Here is a 23780-nt window from a genome sequence, read left to right as displayed (position 1 = left end):
AACGCATCTAATAGCATAGAATCTGTTTATAAGCCCCACTGCCGTTACTAGTCTGAAACAGGGGAAAAAACGCATCTCAGAATAAAAACACCTAAAATAGATCACGCAGCTCGACGGCACGTTTCCCTTTAGTTTATTACGAGAGACTCGATATACAAACCTGTGAAGCGGAATAGAAGAAGCGGGCAATTAATCGAAAATATAGATTCAGCTTATCGAGAATTATTACTATCTAAGTTTCGAGAAGACCTTCTAGTAGAGAGTGGTAACTTCAGTTGATACCTTTTTTTGGAAAGCCCGGAAGGGTACTTAAATTTTTGTGTATAAGAATTTTTCACGATTTGTGGTAAAATCACTGACAGAACTGGAGTGGTTTGTCTTTGAAATCAACCAAAAGTTTTCTCAAGGAACTGGCAAGATGGCTCAAATCAAGTTTGTTTGGTTTTATTTCGTTTTGGCCCTGTTCATCAGTGCAGAGGCTGTTCGATACATGCCAGAAAATAATCACAATCTATTAAGAAGAGCTGATACCACTGATACTGGTAACGATAACAACAACAACGACAATAATAATAATGATAATAACAATAACAACGACAATAATAACGATAATAATCAAGGAACGTCGAAAGATATTCCTGTAGTGTCACAACATGCTGAATCATCCAAAGACATCCCAGTAGTATCTCAGTTTGTATCGGGTGAAAAAGACCAGAACACTAAGACTACTGAGACTACCACTGGGGATGATAAAACTGCGACTACAGCTAAGAAAACTGGTAAGGAAACGAAAGAAACTGGGACTGGCACTGAAACCGATTCAAAAACTGGTAAAGAAACGAATAAAAAAACCACTACCGCTAAAACTTCAAAGAAGACTGTTTCTTCAACCACGTCAACATCAATTTCCATTGATCCTCGTTTACCTCCCGGTGGAATCAGTATGGTAATTCCGAATCCTACTAGTGTGACGACAACATATGTCAAGATTGGTCAAACTGCAACCTTCGAATGGGCATATACTTCACTAATTATCACACCCAAAGAAATTGATGTTCTTGCATATTGTTCAACGAACTCTGAGACTTATACTGTGACTAAGGGGATGCCCGCTAAAGAAACAAAAATCGAATGGGATACTAAAGAGTGGGCTGCAAATAATACGATAAACCTTATGACATCTCAGTACACCCTATATGTCCTTGACTCAGCAAGTAATACGTCTGCGTTTCCACAAGCTGGCAAGTTGGACACATTCCAATATCCATTTGCTATGTATTTACCCCAATCTTACACCCCGTGGTCTAAGGATGGTTCGTATGTCAATGAAGCACCTCTTATGGAGCCTAGCGTTGCCAAATGGCTCATGGCCCTTGTCGCCATTGCTACATACACTGCATTTCACATTATTATAACCTAGGGGTAGTTGCATTAAAGAGTTTTTATTTACAGTGTTATCTATATTATGTAGAAAATTATACACGCTATTTAACATTCTTGACGGATTCCTAGAAGCAAGATACCAGTGGCAGCACAATTCAAACGTGACTAGGACTATCAGTTCTTCTTTTTTAACAGCCCCTTGAACATATCAAATGAGTTTCCGTCCGGTTGCAGCTCGTACTTTCGACCAGTAGGGTTGTTGTTACGATCAACTTCTTCAACTTCGAGGAGTCCAAAGTCAGAAGTTATACCACGCACGATAGCCTTAGTATTATCATATTGTTCAAGAGTAACAATCTTATCCGTATGGAGCCATCGTTTATAGTACAGCTCCTTAAATGCAGTAAAACCTTGATACTTGAATGAATTCAACATTTCTTCCAGTTTGGTAACAAAATTAGCCAAGAGCACTTCTTGGTTATAATTTGGTAATGGAGCTTGACCTCTCTTATGACGTTCTTCATTCAAGGTGTTGAGAATAACATTCAGGGATACTGTCGGTGCCGGGTTTGAAACGTTGGTGCCAGCCCCGTATACGAGGACATATTCACTATCAAAAATATTGCTGTTTACAATTACACCAGCAATTTTCAGGTACTCTTCTACATTTGTCATGTGAGGTGGACTTTTGGCATAGACATCGTTGGGCCATTTCAAGTGAACAGGCATTTCCTGATATCCTGGTCCATAGTCAAGGATAGCCTCAACAACTGCCAGTGACACAAGATATTGAACAAAAATTATAGAGGGAGTATTTACGCCCATGGGCATTCTTAACACACCGGAAACGGCAAGAACACCAGGAGGGTTCACCCAAACATTATTACCTCTTCCTCGGCCACTGACCTGGATGGTACCTACAGCTGTGAAGCCATTTGGAAGATGACGAAGTAGCGAATAGTTCTTATCCAGCATGGTAGAGGTGGATGTAACGACCTCACCATATAGCAGAATGGAACCTAATTCACCTTTGAGGTTATTTCTCGTTTGCAATGCTTCGAGGTTCTCATAATAGACCTGGTGATTAAAATAAGGTGTGTCACGGTGGTTTGGTCGAGAAGAGTTGCTAATCTCGATATCCTTAATAACCTTATTAAGATCTTCCGGAACCTCAACATCATAATTAAGAAGATGAGTTCGACGTCCGCTTTCACTCGCACCCTCTGATTCGGGATGGTGGGAGTCTTCCAGAATTATGCGAAAGGTATCGTTTTGACCCACAAGAAGATTTCCATCTTCACCAGTAAAGCCAATCTCGTTTTTCAGGTGTGAAATCAATGACTGCACAGTTGCTGGTCTCAGTGACGTCAGTTTGAGTCTTGTAAGTTGAGGTATGCTGCTGTTGCTGCTATCGTCCCAATTCACTTTTAACCCCATCTTGGCCAAGGTACATCTTAAAAAAGCTAAGCGTTTCGAATTATCTAGATTCACAGCATCAACAACGTCTTTATCTACAGAATCTGTACTATCAGACTCTGCTTTTCCTGAAACACTAGATAAAAAGCCAAATTCTGGATGAACCCCTGTTAATACAGCGCTACCCTTGCCAAATTTACAATAAACAGCTGCCGCTCCTGCTACCTCTTTACCACTGGTATTTGTCGCTTCCACATCCAAAGGTTCTGTGTATTCAGCCAGTACCTCAACTCCAGTTCCTTGGCTTTCCAGAAGTTCTGCATCCACAAAAGTCCCACCACCGTTGAAATAGCAGCTGAAATCGCCTAAACTACGGGACGCCTCGTCTGATTTGAAATCTGGACCAGCTTCATTACGCCCAAGCAGATTTTTCCTATTGACCTTCAATAAAGTGGCCTTTGCACCAACATGACTTCCATACTTAAAACCTTTAAAAGCAGAGCCTCTGCAGACTCCTGGATAAAATGCTAATTCACGACTGCCACTAACCTCCATTTCAGGATCACCGACTTCAAACTCGCATCTTGATGATCCGTAATAACCTCCAGCACAAAATCCAATATATCGGCCACCAGATCTTACATATTTTCGAATGATATTATTCCCAGCGCCATTCAGCTCTCGGCAATAAGGCAGGTCAGCTCCGCCAGGAATTACTATTAGGGCCGTTGAAGCAGTCCAAGGTTCAGTTTTAATTATCTTCGCATTGACGTTCACTACCGCATAAAAAGGAGACAGAACTTTCCGCAGTGACTCAGTACAGTGCTTTACTGACTCAATAGTCGTCCCCGGACCTGAATATACTAAAACATTCATGTTGGGTTTAAGTCTGAGAAATCTAGATTGCAGCATGACACAGTTGATCTGCCCGTTGACTTCGAAGTAAAGGCAGGCACGTGATTCATTTGTGGTCTGGATGCAAGCCGTTAGACTCGTATCTCTTCTGAATCTACATTTTAAGCTGTAACTTTGATGGCCATTGAGGGAAAATGGAATTGGGATGACAGGCACCCTTATATATTTATTTAGAAATGAATTTACACAAGTTTTTTATGCAGGGACATATCATCGTCGCCATCAATATTCACAAATCTAATGCACTTATAACCAAGACATGTCTTTAATCTTAAACGGCTCGCTTACTAGGATTGAAAAATAGTCTGAGAGTGTATGCTTCATCATCAGGAGCGACAACAACACCAGTCTCAGCCTCGTACTGAAGCCAGAATTCCAGCAGATCAGCAAGAATATCAGGGTGGTCTTTAGCAATGTTTTTAGTCTCACCCTTATCTTTGGTCAGATCATAGAGTTCCCAATCATTGTTTCCTTCCTCGTTAGGAATATATACAGCCTTGTAGTTTCCACGTCTGACGGCTCTCTGTCCAAAAAGCTCCCAACCAGTGAAGGTGGTCTCCTGATGGACTTTAGCTGTAATAGACTCTAAATGCTTGGCCCAGGATTTTCCTCTAGGAAGCAGCACAGGCTTACTTCTGAAAGTTTCTCCAACTGGTTTAATTTGGGCCAGCTCTAAAACAGTGGGAAGAATATCCATTACCGTAGTAAACTCGCGAGAGATGACATTGGAATGCTTGCCAGCTCCTGGATATGAAACAATGAGTGGACATCTAATACCACCCTCTAAAATATACCCTTTACTGAGTTGGGATGGGGCCGTAGAAGCCTGAGCCCAACGTGGTCCGTACCAAATGAACGAATCATGATTACCCAGATTCTCAAACGAATTGTTGAAATATTTGACAGGTGGATTAGCAGAAAGAATTGGAATTGCCTCCAAAATAGATCCTTCAGCGCCATTGTCAGACATGAACAAAACAAAAGTATTGTCAAGCTCGCCGGTTTCTCTCAAGTGATCAACTACTCTACCAACATTCTTATCTAAGAGCTCGACCATGGCAGCGTAAATTTCCATGGTACGAGCTGATTTTGCTTTTTCTTCCGCAGTCAATTCACTCCATTCTTTCTCTCCAGTGACTACAGGGGCAATGGTAATAGTGTCATCAATCAAGCCCAACTTACGTTGCGCTTCAAGACGCTTTTCTCGGAGCACGTCTGGGCCCTCGTCATAAACACCCTTGTACTTGTCGACAATCTCTTTTGGTGCTTGCAACGGCCAATGAGGAGCGGTAAATGGGAGATAAGCAAAGAATGGTTTACTTTTATCAGTAGTGGCTAATTGGTCAATCAACTGAGTAGCGAAGTAGTCGGAAGAGTAGAAACCCCCTTCAGTTTGTTGGAGAGTCTTATAATCAACAAACTTGTCATTCCTGCTATACAATGGGGGTAAGAATGGCAGAGCAGGCTTTTCGAAAGTACCTGGTTCATATGCGTAATGGTTTCCGGCACCAGGCAAGAGAGCAAACGACTCCTGGAAACCCCTAGCAGCAGGAGTTCTGTCTGCGGTAAGACCCAGATGCCATTTACCAGACATCAAAGTTCTGTATCCATTGTCAGACAGAATTTCAGGCAAAGCGGCAACTCGGTCGTTCAAATACCCTTCATATCCAGGCTTTCCTTTCCAAAGGTGAGGATATCTACTAATTGTCTCTGCCATTTGACCCAAACCGGCAATATGGTGGTCCGTACCACTCAACAGCATGGATCTAGTGGGTGAGCACGCGGAGGCAGTGTGGAAATCCGTGAAACGGATACCTCTCTCGGCCAAAGCTTGGAGATTAGGTGTATGGATTTCACCTCCAAATGGTGATACATCAGACCATCCCAAATCGTCGGCAACAATAATTAAGAAATTGGGTCGTTTTTCGGTCATGTTTTTCTAGTATTCAGTACCAATTGAATTGACTTGACTTGAATTGACTAAGTATCAATATACAGTTCCGGAATGAATTACCGCGATCTTATTTATACATATAGAATGAATCATCTTATATTAACCACCGGATAAATCCTTTGACATAAGCTGGTCGCTTATTGTGAAGGCGTGATTCACTTGACTGTTGACAAAATACATACATGGTTGATGCATTATCTTATCTATGGCGCCATTTCACGCGAATGATCTACCCTCCCCTGCATGTGCTAATGGGCATGAGCTGCTGAGGGCTGCTGAGGCCGTTATAGGGCGCCCTTTACTCAGGTACTCAATAAGTAACTGCTTGTTTCGTGAGGCGGTTCGTTTAAGGAAATAAATGAAATAAACGGGTATGGTCAAACTCGTTTCGGTAACCATAACCTTTTGGTCTCCAGGTTTCCTATTGTTTGTTTCCAATTGGTTTCGTTGATATCCTTCAATGCGGAGAAACATATACGAACTGGATGTCGTTTAGTACTGAATTCTACTCCACACAACTAGTTTCTCTACCTCCCTCTCTAATCTAGTTTACTTCAAGCTAAAGGTCGTTTTGAGTAAGAAAGTTTTTTATTGGCTCAAGTCCACTCTCGTCTGCTCAACTAACCGACTTTTGGCTACACCGTTAGTGAACGAAGTATGCCATGCGGGTTAGCTTAATTAAGGTTTACGAACAAGACGCACATCACAACGTCATTCGTATTTCCCACCACATGCATCGAGGCTTGATTCCACGATCCTGCAATAGATGGTTCTAGCGTATACTTAGTGGAAAATGGAAAAAGAACAGAAATGGATAATAGTCAACAGACTGGTATAAGGCTACATCTCGTGCACTTGATCAGACACGGTACAGGAATGGACATTTCCCTTTGCAATATTTGAGAAAGTGAGACACGAAAATCAACCGGAGTTTTGGTTGGCAACAAGAATGTTACTAAATTTGATAAGTCCCCAGTCGGTCTATGTTTGGAAACCGTAAGTTGTCCTGATCTGATCTGTGTGTCATACTCGATCAATATTTATCACCATGGAATATTAGAGTATCACAAGAATCCGCTTATGAAATCGTAAGCCTCGAAGGGTATTACTATGTATATCATCCTGTAATTAGCAAACAGTTTTTAACCTTAACGCGTTAGCATGTTTTACATTTACTTGACTCTATGGGGCATGTCTTAGATCTTCACATACAGTTCCTAGTGGCTGCTGCCTTCGCCTCTTTATGCATGGGTCAGAGTTGCGTGTTTGATTATCGGCTGAGCCCTTGGTGGCAAAATCGATGTGCTAAGTTCTAGGCAGTGACTCTGTTAAACTTTATTTAGATTTCCAAGACGACCGTCATCAAATACATATCAAAAAGCGGGGCCGAGTCATGGCTGGCTATACCCGCACAGCCCATTCCGTACAGCAGCCGAAAATTTTTCTGTTAGGTGGGCACTTATGCACCCCAACTGACCCTTTCGGTCTAACCGCTATAACCGTTTGGCTAGTAATGGACTTTTCGACATACGGCATGTGTACACGAAAACAGTGAGCAAAAATGGGCCTAAAACAGACCACTAACAAGTCCGAACGTAGTTGCGAAGCTAGACTTGATGGTTCCAAATAAATCCCGCGGAACTGACGGAAAACCTGGGAATCTCACATGTCATACCAACGCACATGGTGTGTGAATAATGTGTGCCTTTGAATAGAATAGTTGAAATATCTCTAGTATGAACTAGACCACTGATAGATACAAATTATATGTGTTAAACAAACAAGAGGAAACTGAGCCTCTCGGGACGTCTGATGAGCCCCATGCCTAAGCCTCGAGCCGAGTTTTGACAGGATATTCCTTTGCGGACGTGACTAAGATCTTATCAGCAGCCTGTCATGCACCCTGAACGGCTAGATCTGCGCATTTCTCCTTGAAAAGATGACCACTTAAACAGTTAGCGTGCGCATGGCTTATCCCTGCAGTAGATGATCTCATGTAGCTACTGGTCTTACCAGTTTCATCTAGACAACTATTTATACACCTTATATATGTACACGAATCAGAGCACTTTCGTAAAATTATGAACGAATAAAGCAGAAACAGGGGTACAGTACTAGCCTGTGTATGCCACTGAAGGCCTGTCTTTAATTGGTTGTGTTTTGTATACGACCAGTACCTTTTAATCAAATCTAACCTTGTCGCTATTTCTCTGTCTGAGAGTAGAACTAGTGGCCACTACCGACAAGAATATATATAATCATTAAGGTTTCCTAGTTTAATCTTATACAAACACAAGGCCCCTCATTGCATCTAACTATCATTGTCATATTGTCCTACGGTCATATTATTGTTACTACTGCTGCTTTCACCGCGATTGAATACTAGGTTCCACCATCACATCACAAGTCCCCTGTTGTTTATCAAAGAAGGAGCTCCTCTTCCCACCGTCATTGTAGTTACTCGTCGCTGACAAAAGATATCTTTCGGTGGTCCTCGATTTCATCCGGCAGAGCTAAGTGCTACTCTTACTGCTTAACTGCTTATCCTCACCCCCATTTTTATATGTTCTTCTCATATTGAAGCATCCCCCTTGTTCAAAGCACTACTTTTATCCTACAACAACGTCTTTCCGAATCATTCATAGTATCCTTTGTTAACAATGAATGAGAAAAAGAATGAACCAAAGCAAAAGCTTCCGCATCTGGAATGGACCCTAAAGGTCAAACAGTTCTGGCTAACTGTCTCAGTATTTCTGGTTGGCATTATTTCATTTCTATTGGACTTGGCAGGATTGATCCTTCATGTAACTGTGCGAAATGGCCACCAACGCTTGATGATGGGCTTTATGATCCCAGCTATCATTTGCACGCTGCTGTCCACACTGTTTATAATAGGCAATGAATTATTTGTGAGGAGTAAAAAGTATAAAAAGAACACCAAGTACTGGAGTAAACGATTAGAGATCATGTATGAAACCATCTTTCTCATCAATTTTGGCTCGGTCATTTGTTGCATTGTGAACCTGGCTATTGATTCGTCTTTCAGGGGTCCAGATAACGAAATAGTCGAGTTCCAAACCACTCTGACAACTGTCTCTGCCGTTGCGGTAGCTTCCCAAGCATGTTTTACCATTCTTTTCGGTCTATACGCATGGTGGCCAATCTATAACATCTATCAAGCTTTACTTCTTGTCGGTGCCGTTTTACAGTTTATCACCTCCACCTTGATCTTACTTGTAAACTCTGTTGATCCAAGCACCGGTAGCCCCAAGTTGACATCTGTAATGAGAGTGTCGTACCGGTATTCGCCACATTTGAGTTGTATATTGACCAGTTCAGCCTTCATGGGATTTGGAATTTCGTTGGCTGCTGGCAAATCTTATCGACTGAGTGAAGTTATTACACGGTTCATTCGCTTTTACATTATCTTGACGTCAGGTTGCGCCATACTTTCGTTTGTATATATTTGCATCTCATTCGATATGATTGGCCCCAGCAAAGCCCAAGATAGTTTGCTATGGAACGTGGCTAGTGTCAACCCGGGTCTCTCTGTGGCCAGCTTTCTGTTGTGTCTGATTGGCATTATATCTGCATTTAACGTGCAAGTCAGGCCTGGATCTATCCTGGATGTAGAAGTTTACGACTTGTCAAAGCTGACAGAATCTCAGTTTATGGCTTACTCACAGCTCATTGACAGGTATAGCAAGCAAGTTCCTGGATCTCCAAGCGGTTCAAATGCTATCTCGTTGATGAATGCTTATAGAACAGCTGATCAGGTTCCTGGTATGGAGTGTCTGGTACTTCGAGTATTCCGACCAGAACCAGTCAATATGCCCGTGGCTTTGGATGCAGAAGCAGCTGTTGAAAACAACAAACCGCATACCCATTTGACATATGAGCAGATTCCAGAATGGATCAATCTGGATAGGGAAATGATTCTTCCTTTTGACTCGGAGAACGACCAAATGTCCGAGGTGACTGTGGTCCCTTCAACGCCACAGCAAATGTCCAAGAATAAATTAAAGCGTTTGCAAAAGAAGAAAATAAAGGGCCACAAGATGGATACTGTTCGTCAAGTGACTGCGGCCGAGGCCATTGATGAAAACTCTATCAAGTTTCAGAAAGAATTGATGTCCACAGAAGCTTTAGTTTTGATTACTGCATTTAGAAACTATGATTTGACAGCCAATGTAGATGGAAGGCTTGGTAAACTTCTCAGTAGATTCTTGGGCAGTCGTGCCCCATTCTGGAAACCACTTTGCATTAATTTAGGATTGGTGGGTTTTCACTGGCCATTCAGGGAGGCTACTTTCTATTGTTCACCCAGTAAGAGACCCGTAGCTCGTAGTGCTGCTGTTCTCAGAGCTATCACCCAATGGAATGATAGGCTGCCAAGGAAAGACCAGTTCACTGTACTCCTAAACCCTGTCTATCAGCATGAGGCAGCAGAGCAGGCTCTTATCCCTAGTGGCTGGCTCCCTACACCCCTACCAGCAACACATATTATTGACTTGCGGCCCTACAAAGGCAAGACTGTATCAGAGTACCTCAAAGCTATTAAGTATCGAAACCAGAGTGGCGCATTTCTTCAGGCTGGTGGTCAATTTATAGAGAGCATTGAGTTTACCGATGAAGAATGCAATACAGCCTTTGATTTATGGAAGAATATTGCTGACAAGAGGACAGGCGAAGGCAAGACATCGGTTCTTGCAACTCCCAGGCAGAGTTTATTCAAATCTTTCGGACGCAACCAAGAGGTTGAAGCTGCTAATGGTCACCGTTCACTTCTATTCCTCAAGGTAGGTGATGATACTATTGCATCATGTGTTTTGTTCAGACTTGGTGACACTATTACATCTGATTTACAGGGTCTGGATCATGAACTTGGTAGAAAGTACAAGGCGTATTTTGTGATGATGCAAAAAGTCATTGATATCGCCCTGAGTGAAGGTATCAAATTTGTCGATTTCGGACCGACTACTGCCAAACCAAAGATAGATATTGGCAGTAAAAGTGTTCCGTTGATGGGTGGCATGTATTCTAATAAGTTTCTTCTGAGACGGGCCATTAGCATGACTGCAAAGAGTGTCAATCAAGAGTCTGAGGAATAGGCCTGTCTGGATCAATTAAGTTATTTTATGTTTCTAGTTATTATTGAGATGCAATGGCCATTCCGGCATCTTTTAGAGTTGTTTTTCAAGATAATAATAACGACTAATTTTTTTTATTACATTACTTACATATCAAACCTTGACCAGAGTTGGTTTAGGACCAACAAAAACTCTATAATCAGTTGCTTTGACAACATCGCCTTTAACTGACAAGACAAATCGTGCTGTCCACTCGACTGAAAAAGTGCTACCATCGGCGTTTGTATAATCAACGTCTCCGTAAATGGCAAGCTCTTGAACCTCGTCACTATCTTTGGAAAATGGGAAGACCTGGAATACTCTGTGCTTTCTTCCCGAAATCACAGCCCATATATTCTCGCGTAACTTGCCAATGTCAGCGTGACCGAGGGCCTCGTTAGGTCCAATCTTCAAGTACGCATCGCTGGTGAACTCGTCCACGTATGGATCATGGTCTGCCGAAGGCTTTTCATCTGAGACTCTATAGAAATTGCTCAGAAATCTCTCAACCGTTGTGTTGGAGTAGGAATTTGGAAACGTAATAGGGTAATTGGCAAGAGACATTATGACAATATGGATACTTCACAAGCCGGATTTGATCTGCTTATATATACGTATGATGATGCATAAGGGCGTGACCGACGGGTTCAGTTTGATCGATATCGGCCGGCTATCATACATATGCATGTCACTTTTCCGCCAGCTGCAAACTATATAAACCAACAAACCCGTTTTGCTAACCTCCAGCGTATGAAGCGGAGCCCCATTTCCTATGGCGATTGATTTGCAAGAGCTTTTGGACCGCCAGAATTATCACTATAATTTGACTTACCCAAGAAAGCAGCGGTTTTACCCGCTCGGCAGCGATCATACTTGCGCTAGAGAAGAGTGACCTCTGAATAGTGTTTGCAATAATAATATTATGTACTTTCTAAGAGTTAGGCAAATCCCTTTGCAAGTAACCAGTTAACTATATTTCGAGTCACGTCATCACTGCATTCTATACAAGGCCAATGGCCCACTCCACGCAGTTTATGGACATTAGTAGGACCGCTGAGGCTATGTTCGATGACTTTGCTGCACGTTTCGTAAGGAGCTGTTTTGTCATCTTCGCCAACCAAAATAAGAACAGGTATGTTGATTTTTGAATAGTCGGCAGGTTCTGCTGTGGCGATAACTTCGCACATCGCAGCGTATCCACTTGGAGACTGCTGGGAGACCAGACTTCGAATAAACGCCCGGTGGAGATAGGTAGACAGAGATCCCGGAGCATTCTCGGCCACGGAATTAGCAATTTCAATAACTGAGTTCGACTCTCGAACAGTCTTGGCCCTATTTGCCATGACTTTTTGAATTGTTTCATTGGGATGAACGGGACTTATCAAAATCAGTCCCGACACAGAGTGGTACTTTTCAGCAAACTTAGTAGCAGTAATTCCACCCATTGAATGTCCAACAATTATCAGTTTACCAGTTACTCCATAACTTAATAAAAGATCCTTTATGTCTCCAACAATCGAATTTACACTAGGTTTTAGGGGACCAAGGCTCGACAAGGCAGAACCTTCTGTATCCATTAGAATGCAGTTGGCTCTTTTGACAAGCTCTGGTAGCAAGGCATAATAATAGTTCTGAGATGATCCCAAGCCATGGATAAAAAATATAGTCAATTCTTTTGGTTGTATTGGCTGGCCTAGTTTACCAGCTAATTTGCCAGATGTTTTCCCACAAGCCCAGACATTGAGCTCTTTACCCTTGATCCTCATCTTTCAGATCAGCTATAATTTGCGGTTACCAGAATTCCACAAATTGTCCGGCTAGTTCTTATATAGCATTATGATATACTTTTCAGTATACTCCAGCCATAACTATCGGGTATCATAACTGCTAGTCCCTTCTACTTGGGATCGATTAATTATTTAAACATCATCCGACAGATGTTCGTGTCGGGTAGTTGTCACCCCACATATTGTCGGCTGGGTGGCATGCATCGGATAGGTGTTATCGGATCTCTCCACATTCAACTTTCAAAGCTCCTACGCCAATACCTGTAGAAACATGGTATATATATAGATCAGATGCAGTCGATTGTAACCCATGAGCTGTAAATATGTCGTCGAATTACAGTGCCATTAGTACTACCCAGTCTATATTTGAAAGTATTGTTGGCAATACTGACAATTCACTACCCAGCGATGCTCGATCGTTAGCTGATAAGGTCCATTTCTCTACAGGATTTGCTGATAACTCTGAGTCCGATCTGCTAGTACTCCCATGTCCTTTCAAAGAGTGTGAGGTTATTAGTGCTTTGAAAGGCGTCGAGGGTTCAGTTGCCAATGCTATCGGTAAGCTGCGATATGGTTTTGAGCAAACAGTCGACATTGAGATGTACCATGCTAGCTTGTTCTTGCTTATGGCATATGTGGCTTCTGTCAATGGCCACAACAAACTTGACAAAGGTGTCAAAAAGTATCTCAAGGATACTGATCTTCTCGCTGCTCAGTCCGATCTTTATAGACGGATGTCAGCTAATCTTTATCGTACTAAGGACAGTCGATACTATCACATCCATGGCTCTCTCGAGGCCTCCACTACCCTTAAAATGATTGGATTACCTTCTCACTCTGATCTATCCGATTATGACGAAATTGTCGACTACATTGGAACTGCGGTGTCGAAGTTCACTGCTGCTGAACTAGAGGAGTTGAATAGACAATACAGACAGGCCGGAACCACGGCTTTGACTCAAGAACAGTTCTTGGCTACTCCACATGGAAAAGAAATTGCCTCCCTGCCACCATGGGAAGTTACCACATTGGAAACTACTTCGCCGAAGGTTCCTTTCTCCGAACCAGCTGGTATTTCTGGCAAGCCACAAATATTGGAAGGATTCAAAGTTGTTGAAATGTGCCGTATTATAGCCGGCCCTACCATTGGCCGTATTCTGGCTGAATATGGTGCCAAGGTCATCAAGGTGACCTCTCCTAACCTTTCTGATGTACCATTTTTTCAGGTTGATGGTAATACTGGCAAGCATACAACCGATATTGACATTAAAACCGCAGATGGACGTCAGCAATTTGAGGCATTGATTGCTGATGCCGACATAATTTTGGACGGTTATAGGACAAATGCTCTCAAAAAGTTAGGATATGGACCGGATGATTTCGCAAAACGTGGTAGAGACCGTGGTAAAGGTTATATTTATGTTTCAGAGAACTGTTTTGGATTCAAGGGCGAATGGTCATACAGACCTGGTTGGCAGCAGATTGCCGATTGTGTTTCGGGTCTTGCTTGGGCCCAAGGCCGTGCTTTGGGCAGGGAGGAGCCTATTATTCCTCCATTCCCTATGAGTGATTACGGAACTGGTTGTATTGGAGCCATTGCCGCTCTTGATGCTGTCTACAAAAGAGCTACCGTTGGTGGTAGTTATTGGGCTAATACTTCTCTGGTACAATATGACTTGTTACTGATGGCTCAGGGACAATATCCCAACGAGATATGGCAGACCATTAAAGACAAAAATAAAGACATGCAGGCTATCAGATATTATGATTCCGTCGATGCTATATCTTCGACTGCTCTGAAGGCCCTCCTGAATGGCAAAATTCTGGATCGACTGTCAAGCTATCTGACCAAATTCGATTCACCAGGTTTTAACGGAGAAGTCAAGGTTCTTAGCCCTGTGGTTAAAATGGATAAAACAAGGAATGGATTCAATGAGACGAGTAGACCCAATGGATATGACAAACCTGTATGGTGGTAGAAACCTTTATGACTTAGTAGACGTAATAGTTATCTAGATAAATTTTTTCTATATTTTTAATTGCGTTTATTGTACTTATTGAGCATTTCTTTTCTTGGCTGTTTCCTCTTCAATGAAGTCTGTGACAGCTTGCTTGAAGCCTGGATCGGGTAAGAATCCAAGCTTGATAGCACGTCTTGTATTAAAGGTATCGGGCCAAGATGTCACGATCTTTTCTAATACTGGATCTTCTTTTTCAACAATGTACTTGACCTTATCCTTACCCCCTACCTCAACTAAGGCAGCGATAATGTCGTGCACAGTTACTGTAACTCCGGGTAGATTGACGACCCTGGTAGGGCCGAAATTGGCAGTAGAAATAGTAGATGCGAGAACAGAGTTGCGGACAATGTTGTTAGTACCTGCAACCCAGATTTTTAGATCCTTAGAAACTGGCAAAATAGCCTCTTCGTTATTTAATGGCTCTCTGATAATACCCGAGGCAAAACTTGATGTTGCCGATGAAGGAGGGCCTGGTCTTACAACGACAGTAGGATATCTCAAGATAACACCGTCTAGAAATCCTCTTCTTGAATAGTCATTGATAAGCAACTCGCAGATAGCTTTTTCAGTTCCATATGACGACTGAGGGTTCAATGCAGTAGACTCGTCGATTACATCGGGTAAGTTACCACCAAAGCAAGCACAAGATGAAGTGAAAACGACTCTCACTTGCTTCTTGTTCTTTTGGTTATTCTTTCGCAAAATTTCAAGAATAGATCTGGTGGCGTCGAGGTTGACCTTCATGCCTAGTTCGAAGTCTGCCTCTGCGCCACCAGACATAATGCCATGAAGTAGGAATATCTTATCCAAATCCTCAGTGATGACCTTTTCGGGTTCTTTGACCAAATCTGCCTGGACACAATGGACTATGTCACCTCCGCCCGTGAATTTGGGGGTGACAACATCAGTCAATACTAACTTCTTCACATTGCCTTGCTGAAGAATTGCTTGAGCAATTCTATTTCCAAGAAATCCACCGGCTCCAGTAATAAGGATACTCGACATTTCTTCTGAATTTGGTGACTTTCCAGTCAATACAAACGGGGCATTGGACATGATTTATATATTCACCCCAATGTATTTGAGACACTAAGATAACTGTTGTTCATATACCATATGGGGTAGATGACTGGGGTGGGGGTGATTGCAGGGTGGGGTCGACGATATGTGGGGCCTGTAGGCCTGTGGGGGATCTGTCAAACTATAAATCCCCATACATAGTTTCCAAGATGATGGCGGTGTCAAAAGACGGTTGTGGTTTAACTTGGTTTTTATCTGTTCTGTTATGAGTTATTTTGATGGCATTTCGTTGTCGTATTTCGAAGTAATGCAAGTGCACCTTGTAACTCCAACGGTAGATAATTGGAGTTAGTTCCGCTCGTTTTGTTAGTTATATGTAACTTCCCAATTGAAATCATTAGACCCCATTTGACTTTGCTTGGGCTTACGGTAAAATATTATGTTCAAGATATTCGTTAGGTTCTATGGCTGATACTCACATATCATCTGATAAATTCCGTTTTCAAGATTTCCCTTAGTCAACTAATCCCTGGACCAAGTAATCAGAGTTTAAGCAGCTTGCATAGGCAACGTACTACCGATTACCGGCCGGCCGTCAATAATGTCGCTGACAGACCCTGACATGACTTTGAGTAAGATTTCCTGCATGCATGCAGATCAGGTATGTCGGATATCTGACAATTAACCTGATGTGAGCGGGAGGGCGTATTATGTAAGGATGTCGGACGACGGCATCGCGTACTTCATATATAAATCCTGAGCCAGATATGGTCTGGATGAGTGATTCTGTTCACAGCTAATTAGTCGTACTTATATATAGCAGCGCTATATATAAATGTCATCAGGAGAATACTCTAGACGGTCCCAGCATTGTATAATTTCAATTATCGTTCTGGCATTAGCAACCATTGCAGGGTATTTTTTTATCAAATCATCTGACAACATTATTCAGTCGAAGCAACATTCTGACTTGGTATCAGCTGGATTACCTGGATCTGGTTCATCAACTTTGAAATCGCCTAGTTCGCATCTCTTAGAGAAGGTAGAGACAAGGAATATCATGCCTGAAATAGCACCTGCATTATTTGTATCACATGGAGGTGGTCCTCTGCCGCTCCTAAATGTCCCTGATCATAAAGATTTAGTCGACTTCCTTGGTAAGCATGGCTCATCCTTATTGAATCTTAATGGACCAAATAAACCAAAGGCACTTGTTGTGGTTACCGCTCATTGGGAGACTGCAATTCCTGCTGTTTCTACAAGAACGACATCCGAGTTACTCTTTGATTATTATGGTTTTCCAAAGGAAACTTATCAGTATACTTACAAGGCTGAGGGTTCTGTTCAAGTTGCAGAGTTGGTAGCTGGTGCAATTAAGAAGGGTGGGTTTTCAAATGTAACTTTGGACAGCAAACGAGGTTGGGATCATGGCGTGTTTGTTCCATTGAAAGTGATTGCTCCTGGTGGACTCGATATTCCATTGATCATGATATCCGTTTTGAAGTCACAGAATCCTACCGAGCTGTTAAAACTAGGACGAGCTCTGGCTCCTCTTCGAGAGCAAGGAATCGCTTTCCTTGGTAGTGGAACTACTTTCCATAATTTTGATGGTTTGCTCGCACCTCCTCCTACTAAGCAGAAATTCTATGCCGTCGCAGAAAAATTCGAGCAACATATGAATCAAGTATTGACTGCCGATAGAGAGGGCTCTGATGAGGAGCAGAGGGACTCGCGCCTTTCTCTCCTTGAGAAGTGGCAGTCTTGGCCTGGTGCAAGTGCTGTCCAACCTGTCGGTGCGCAAGATCATTTCAGTCCGCTTGTAGTCCTTGCTGGTACTCTTTTGTCTAAGAAAGCAACGCGAGCCAAGTATTTGGATTTGAGTGGGCTTCCTGCCTCTATCTGGTCATTTTAGGTTGACATTATACGTAATTTGCTTAGCAGTTGTATATTAGCATTAATGCAAGAGGGCATAATCTAGCTGAAATATATATATATTCTTAATTGATTGATAGTCGTTTTTCCGTACCAGTTGTGGACACTGCTGTTTGTAGCTCACAGTCTTTTCATTCAATATGATACAATGATCTAGTATAGATACAGCACGAGATTCATAGATGATAAACACCCCCAGGGAAAGGGAAAGCTGTAGAATGATGTGTATTTAGACACAACGCCGGGACTTCATGAAGATGTGAGGAGGGATTCAAAAAAAAAAAGGATGCTCCGCAACTGGGAATCGAACCCAGATCTCCCGCGTGACAGGCGGAGATTCTAGCCATTAAACTATTGCGGATTGTGATGTCCAAAAAATATTTCAACTTCATTAGAGACAACATTGAAACGCCAGCATGGTGAGGTTCGAATCTCACTGGATGCATTTCCTCTTCAGAAATACGCGTTTCGAAAGTATCGAGGTAGTCAAGAGACATCTATTAAGATACAAATAAATTAATTAGCATAAAAATTACATTATATATTAGTCCTTTAAGCAATACCGAAGAGACCAGGGGCCTTAGGGATCATATAATCCTTGGCCTTGGCAAATTTAACAAGAAAACTGGGCAAGCCCCATCCATTGACGACACCAACTCCACCGTTCTTCGAAATTGGAACAGCAGCAGTAATTTCTTTAGGATGGGGGTGAGGAATAAGCTTATTTGAGGAGCTTACGTGTTCATTCAATAGAGTAGCCTCAATGACTTGCTTTTGAGCCTTATCCAAGTCAATGACAGTCTTAGCGGTACCGGAAATAACATCACCAAGAGCATAGACATGCTTCAAACCCTTAACTCTCAAGTTATCGTCAGTAACAACAAATCCACTTTTATCAAGGAAAGACGAATCAAGGAACTCTGTATTAGCGCGAACACCAACAACAGGGATATAAAGATCAACAACAGACTCAGAACCATCAGACAACTTCAACGTGGTTTTACCATCAGCAGTAGCAGAAGCAGACAAAACCTTTACGTTGTTAATAACCTTGACACCAAGGTTCACAAGCTTCTTTTCAGCAGGGCCACCTAGCTTGCCAAGATGCTCAAGAGGACGAGAGGCACCAGTATAAAGAGTAACCTTCTTGCTTGGATAAGTAGAACTAAGTTCACCAGCAGTTTCAACACCGGTAGGGCCACCACCACCAATAGCAATAGTCTTAGCAGCCTTAACTGCATTGTTCAGGGTCTTCACAGCGTCAACAGTTTCTTCATGGCTGCCTACGAGCTTGTAAGAGACATTCTCAGTTCTAGCACCAGTAGCAATGATAAGGGAATCATAGCTAGCAGTAGCAACAGTCTGGTTGGGCTTTTGATATGAAATCGATTGAGAGGTGGTATCAACGTTGGTAACCGTACCCTGAATAAAGGTGAACTGTGATTTTGGGTACTTTGCGAAAGCCTTTTCGATAGAAAACAGAGTACTATCAATCTTGTCAGGCTCAACTAGGAGACGAGGTGCTCCAACATTGAAATAAGCATGGGTTGAAGCAGAAATCAAAGTAACATGGAATGCCCTTTGTCCCAACTTGGGGTTAATCTTATCCAAGACAGTCTTTGCACCAACAAATCCTGCAAAGTTACCTCCAAGAATAACAAGTTCTTGAGTCATTGTGAAATGTACGAAACAGATGCGGTAAAGAAGATCAAAAGAGAACTTCGATCGTAATTAATAGTTTAAAATCCGATCACTAAAATGCCCTATTGTTGCTTATTTTAAAATCCAGCAATTGCCATGTCTTTTATATTTGTATCGGACATCAAGAGATTAACCTCGCTTCACGTTAGGAGATAAACACCCTATATCCTAATACGGTACTAAGACCAGGGGATCGTCCATATTAGGCAATTAATTATCGCTGCATATCGGACATTAGTCAACCATGGTGGGCTTATAGTGTAATCGGTCGTCCGACCGGGGACCTGCCTAAGAAAACTTGGTAATCACTGTCGCAGAGCAGCTCAACTAAGTTAAACATGCCCATGTCAAGCACGCCAAGATACCGTATGTGGTGCTAATCAGGGGTTCGAAAGCGGCTAATATATGATATTTGTTAACGACGCTCTTGCCAATAACGGTAGCTATCTTTTTGTAATATATTATACATCTGTTAATAATGGTGCTAGACGTATTTGGCAGGAGAGGCCGATGCTTACAATTCAGACCCTTACAGAATTAGCTGGTTTAGAGGCTTGTGCGGGACACCGAAGAGTACAGTCAGTAGTCAGGACTTTTACCCCACACCATAACGCTCGTACTGCTGTGCTTATACGGTAAACAGTGTACTACTAGTAATCTGCAGGGGGAGGGGCGGGGGAAAGGGGGGGACCATATTGTATGAACTATCGTTCTATATCAGTCTGAAATTTCGATTAGTTATCTACTCTATTTGTGGGGGCCTCTCACCACCAGTATCTCTGCTGTTGTCCTTGCCGAACTTGGCTTGAATGAGGACAGATTGCGTAATGTCAGCTAAGAACTCCTCATGGCTACTGTATTTGGCTTCCCATTTCAGCTCCTTTCTGGCTCTCACAGCACGAGCTCTTGAGTTGCCACCATTGACTCTACGGTATGGGAACCCCTGTTCATTTCTACCAAAAACTGTGAGGTAAGTAGTGTCATCATTGGCATCCTTGGCAGAATGGAAAGTAGTATACCCGGCAAGTACGAGTCCCTTTTGAATAGCAGTACCGACCTCGCTCCAAGAGAACTCGCCATTCTCGACAAAATAGAAACCTCCATGCTTACCAGGTTGTTCATGTAAAGCAATAAAGAGAACTCGATAGAAATCAGCCAGATCCAACACATTGATCTGCGTCCATTGATTTACTCCCTTGCCGATATTGAACGCCTGTCTAATAGGAATGAACTTATTGATGTGCAAAGGAATTTGAATAGACTGCACTGAATCTGGACCTGTGCCCAATCCCCAAATAGTGGGAGGGGCAACAATGGCTATATCTACGTCGTCTTTGTGCTGCTTCCAGTAATTGAGAAGTACCAAATCTACATCTCTGTGTGAAGCAGTATCAGGAATGCTATTAATTTCATCCTCATTGTCATCATGATAAATAGTGTCAGTAGTCTTGAGACCGTAGCTATCATCGACTAGCAAACCAGTACCACTTGTATGAATGAGAATTGGCCTTGCAGTTTTAGAGGGACTTTCTTTTCTGCGCTTGATTGCCAGATCCAATCCCTTAACAATGGATTTGGCAGCCCCCAAGTGGTCAGAATGAGCTGTATGGATAGTCACGTCATTATGAGCGACCTCTCTGACGATTATATCCTCGTCATCCAAAGTTCCTATAATAGGGACAACCAGTTTGTCTACTTCACGAGCTTTTGCCCAATCGAGCAACTTCTTTGCTTTCTCTTCAGATCGAACAAGGGCCCTGATATGAACCTGGTTATCATTGGCTCTATAGTGGTTGAGTAAATGACCCAAAGCACTTCCGCCAATGTAGCCAGTGGCTCCTAAAAAGAATATATCTAAATTGATCTTAGCGTTCTCCATTTTTCTAGTGGTCAATTGTTCCAGTTAAGCTATGTCAATTGAATCTGAAGAGTAGAGGCGAACTTTTAGTGTTTAAATATGATTAGATCAAGCACATTCAACACAATTGCTTGCTAGGTATCCTGAGTAGGCAGGGTTGCTTGCACCGTGGACCTCATCTGTCAATGTGGGGGGTATGTTGCGAAATAACGTAAGCAGAAGCAACATTTATGCAAGGGATGATGGAGTCGGACGATCTTATTTAGCAGATGATCTTCGATACCTCTTCTCGAGGACCCTGAGTCGCTGGCGGGGGTGCTGGTACCTTCGGCGGCTGGAGCTCCGCCCCAGACCCCGTAGCTCATCTCACTCCCGTCGTCGAGTCGTCGCGACTTGGCCCCTTGCAACTCCTGCGAAGCAGGAGCAAACAGGGTCTGGGGCGGAGCCCCAGCCGCCGGAGGCTCCGCAATTTGTCACTCGGTAGAAATAGCCTTTGTATCGGAGCCCCAACCGCCGGAGGCTCCGCTATTTGTCACTCGGTAGAAATAGCCTTTGTATCGCTGCTGGGATCCAGAACAGGTAGCTATCGCTATGAGCTGCGCAAGCGTAGGAAGTGCAACTCAAACCGGGAATTGGGAACTTATTGGAGCAGGGAGAGAGGTATAGCTGCCGGAGGCACGCTATCAAAGTGAGAGAAACAGGTCTATTTCGGATAATTCTATCTAGAGATCCACTTCGGGGCTCGAGCACACGTAGTGTACCTTGCAGTCCAAGTTGAACCCGTTGAAAGTGGTCGAGGCTGCAAGTGTATAAGCTCCTACGTCGTTGAAGTACAGCCAATCTCCGACGTCAATGGAAACGGGAAACAGAACCGACTTTGAAATACAGTCGAGTCCGTCACAGGTAGGTCCCCATACCGAGAACTCATAGTTGCTCGAATGATGGTCACGGTGGTGAAAGGGGATTTCGTCCTTACCATTGTAAAGGAAGCTTTCACCAGAGGTCAAGGGTCTAGGAACAGGATTCTGGTGATCAAACAAAATGGAATTGAGATTTCCATATACACCATCATTGACATAGATCATGGCCTTTCCCTTTTGTTCGTCGACCCAGCGACGACCAATGACGCTTGTAGCAAGAGTAAATGCAGTAGCGACATAGTAGCGACCAGGCTCGGCAATCACTCGAACAGAATCGTCAGGGAAATGTTCAGCCAACGAGTTGTTCAACACTTCAGCAGCAATCTCAAAGCAATCATCCTCAAAACCTCCTCCAACATCAAGAATAGACAAAGGAGGAAAGCCCAATTCAAGAGCTTCGTCGAATACTTGGCGAGAGTTTTCGACCGCCTCAGCATAGACGGTGGGATCACTGGCTCCACTTCCCACATGGAACGCAACACCCACAACGTTGAGGTTTAATTCTTTTGCCAATGCCAAAAGCTTTTTAGTGTCAGACATGGGAGCACCAAACTTGACACTCAATTGGCAAGTGGCAGTAGAATCATCGGTCATAATTCTAAGTAGGAGTTGAGCATCAGGGTAAAACTTTTTGCATTTCAACAACTCATCAGAATTATCAAATGTCATCATACCAACACCCTGTTGTCGAGCATATCCAAGATATGAGGGAGTCTTTACAGGGTTGGCATAGATGATACGAGATGGGTCCACACCCAGATCAAGAATGGAGCTAATCTCATTCTTTGAAGCGCAATCAAAACTAAGTCCCAACTTGACAAGCAAGTTAAGAACTTGAGGATCCCCATTGCACTTCACAGCGTAGAAGGGCTCAATTCGAGGCAGATTTTTTATCCACCGAACATGCTGACGGTAGACAACACCTAAATCTGCCACAAAAAATGAGTCCTCACCTCCCGAAAGGCAGGTATCGAGGTCAATAGATTGGATTTTTTCACGAAGAACGTTTCCAATAAGATTTGTAGATTGGCTTTCATGCTCATGGTACAATGATCCATTGATATGTCCCTTACTATTGTAAATGGACTTATCATGGATACTAGTACCACGATCAGGGCCATGTTTGTTGTTGGATAACGAAATGGCCGGCATTGCAACTAAACAACCACTGTCCATACCTTTTTTTACGGAACAAACAAACAAATAGATACAAATCTTGCTTCTATTATCAAACACTGTCAACTTCTCGACGAACACCGATCTGAATTATCGGGTTGACCCTCTTAGGGAAAGAGGGTTAAACTTATCTGGCACCCAGTCGGCAACCCTCGTCAACGCTAGGACCTAGCGAATTTCTCGTTCTCTCAAAGAAAGAAACCTCGGAAAAAAAAAGTTATTCGAAAAAAAAAACTGAGATTTCAATTCGAATAATTCTATTCTATACCAGAATAAAAAGAATGCCTAGAAAGAAAAAAAAAGTCGATCAACAGCAACTAGGGCTCCTTTTAAATCAACATTGTGTGATAAGACCAGTGACCATTCACAATTGCACCAAGGCACAAACCTGCAGCCATATTTCCTTTTCTGGTAATATATCTTTATCATATGCGTGTTTCAAGCGAAAAATTTTGCGGTTCTTGGTTACCCCTGAGTGTTCAGATAAGGGGAAGGGTTGGGAGGTTCGTAGAGGGCCATATAGTGGGGGCGGCCCACGCGGGGTTTAAAGGCTGGCTATAAATAACTG

The 23780-nt window shown here is 42.8% G+C and overlaps 12 protein-coding genes and 1 non-coding gene across 13 annotated transcripts; 4 read left to right on the top strand and 9 right to left on the bottom strand.

Moving 5' to 3' along the window:
- Nucleotides 1-490: 490 nt before the first annotated feature.
- AWJ20_1399 (uncharacterized protein) lies at nucleotides 491-1420 on the top strand (the record flags this gene model as incomplete). Its single annotated transcript, XM_018878274.1, has 1 exon — nucleotides 491-1420. The coding sequence occupies one exon, from the start codon at nucleotides 491-493 to the stop codon at nucleotides 1418-1420; it is 930 nt and encodes a 309-aa protein (XP_018735595.1).
- Nucleotides 1421-1557: 137 nt separating this feature from the next.
- On the bottom strand, nucleotides 1558-3675 carry BPL1 (biotin--[acetyl-CoA-carboxylase] ligase BPL1; the record flags this gene model as incomplete). The annotated part of the gene is made up of 1 exon (XM_018878273.1): nucleotides 1558-3675. One exon carries the CDS (start codon nucleotides 3673-3675, stop codon nucleotides 1558-1560), a length of 2118 nt encoding a protein of 705 aa, XP_018735594.1.
- Nucleotides 3676-3985: 310 nt separating this feature from the next.
- AWJ20_1397 (arylsulfatase (predicted)) lies at nucleotides 3986-5647 on the bottom strand (the record flags this gene model as incomplete). Its single annotated transcript, XM_018878272.1, has 1 exon — nucleotides 3986-5647. The coding sequence occupies one exon, from the start codon at nucleotides 5645-5647 to the stop codon at nucleotides 3986-3988; it is 1662 nt and encodes a 553-aa protein (XP_018735593.1).
- A 2987-nt stretch (nucleotides 5648-8634) lies between these two features.
- Nucleotides 8635-10779, top strand: AWJ20_1396 (uncharacterized protein; the record flags this gene model as incomplete). The annotated part of the gene is made up of 1 exon (XM_018878271.1): nucleotides 8635-10779. One exon carries the CDS (start codon nucleotides 8635-8637, stop codon nucleotides 10777-10779), a length of 2145 nt encoding a protein of 714 aa, XP_018735592.1.
- A 132-nt stretch (nucleotides 10780-10911) lies between these two features.
- Nucleotides 10912-11361, bottom strand: AWJ20_1395 (uncharacterized protein; the record flags this gene model as incomplete). The annotated part of the gene is made up of 1 exon (XM_018878270.1): nucleotides 10912-11361. One exon carries the CDS (start codon nucleotides 11359-11361, stop codon nucleotides 10912-10914), a length of 450 nt encoding a protein of 149 aa, XP_018735591.1.
- A 374-nt stretch (nucleotides 11362-11735) lies between these two features.
- Nucleotides 11736-12563, bottom strand: AWJ20_1394 (uncharacterized protein; the record flags this gene model as incomplete). Its single annotated transcript, XM_018878269.1, has 1 exon — nucleotides 11736-12563. The coding sequence occupies one exon, from the start codon at nucleotides 12561-12563 to the stop codon at nucleotides 11736-11738; it is 828 nt and encodes a 275-aa protein (XP_018735590.1).
- Nucleotides 12564-12907: 344 nt separating this feature from the next.
- On the top strand, nucleotides 12908-14563 carry AWJ20_1393 (uncharacterized protein; the record flags this gene model as incomplete). The annotated part of the gene is made up of 1 exon (XM_018878268.1): nucleotides 12908-14563. The coding sequence occupies one exon, from the start codon at nucleotides 12908-12910 to the stop codon at nucleotides 14561-14563; it is 1656 nt and encodes a 551-aa protein (XP_018735589.1).
- A 75-nt stretch (nucleotides 14564-14638) lies between these two features.
- On the bottom strand, nucleotides 14639-15661 carry AWJ20_1392 (uncharacterized protein; the record flags this gene model as incomplete). Its single annotated transcript, XM_018878267.1, has 1 exon — nucleotides 14639-15661. The coding sequence occupies one exon, from the start codon at nucleotides 15659-15661 to the stop codon at nucleotides 14639-14641; it is 1023 nt and encodes a 340-aa protein (XP_018735588.1).
- A 799-nt stretch (nucleotides 15662-16460) lies between these two features.
- Nucleotides 16461-17537, top strand: AWJ20_1391 (aromatic ring-opening dioxygenase (predicted); the record flags this gene model as incomplete). Its single annotated transcript, XM_018878266.1, has 1 exon — nucleotides 16461-17537. The coding sequence occupies one exon, from the start codon at nucleotides 16461-16463 to the stop codon at nucleotides 17535-17537; it is 1077 nt and encodes a 358-aa protein (XP_018735587.1).
- Nucleotides 17538-17846: 309 nt separating this feature from the next.
- On the bottom strand, nucleotides 17847-17918 carry AWJ20_1390 (the record flags this gene model as incomplete). Its single annotated transcript has 1 exon — nucleotides 17847-17918. It is a non-coding gene; the product is annotated as a tRNA-Asp (tRNA).
- A 191-nt stretch (nucleotides 17919-18109) lies between these two features.
- Nucleotides 18110-19231, bottom strand: AWJ20_1389 (uncharacterized protein; the record flags this gene model as incomplete). Its single annotated transcript, XM_018878264.1, has 1 exon — nucleotides 18110-19231. One exon carries the CDS (start codon nucleotides 19229-19231, stop codon nucleotides 18110-18112), a length of 1122 nt encoding a protein of 373 aa, XP_018735586.1.
- Nucleotides 19232-20000: 769 nt separating this feature from the next.
- On the bottom strand, nucleotides 20001-21137 carry AWJ20_1388 (uncharacterized protein; the record flags this gene model as incomplete). The annotated part of the gene is made up of 1 exon (XM_018878263.1): nucleotides 20001-21137. One exon carries the CDS (start codon nucleotides 21135-21137, stop codon nucleotides 20001-20003), a length of 1137 nt encoding a protein of 378 aa, XP_018735585.1.
- A 701-nt stretch (nucleotides 21138-21838) lies between these two features.
- Nucleotides 21839-23188, bottom strand: SPE1 (ornithine decarboxylase SPE1; the record flags this gene model as incomplete). The annotated part of the gene is made up of 1 exon (XM_018878262.1): nucleotides 21839-23188. The coding sequence occupies one exon, from the start codon at nucleotides 23186-23188 to the stop codon at nucleotides 21839-21841; it is 1350 nt and encodes a 449-aa protein (XP_018735584.1).
- Nucleotides 23189-23780: the final 592 nt, after the last annotated feature.

This window comes from Sugiyamaella lignohabitans, chromosome A, assembly GCF_001640025.1.
Source record: "Sugiyamaella lignohabitans strain CBS 10342 chromosome A, complete sequence".
NCBI classification, from domain to species: domain Eukaryota; kingdom Fungi; phylum Ascomycota; class Dipodascomycetes; order Dipodascales; family Trichomonascaceae; genus Sugiyamaella; species Sugiyamaella lignohabitans.
This window is presented reverse-complemented; position numbering and strand designations above follow the sequence as displayed.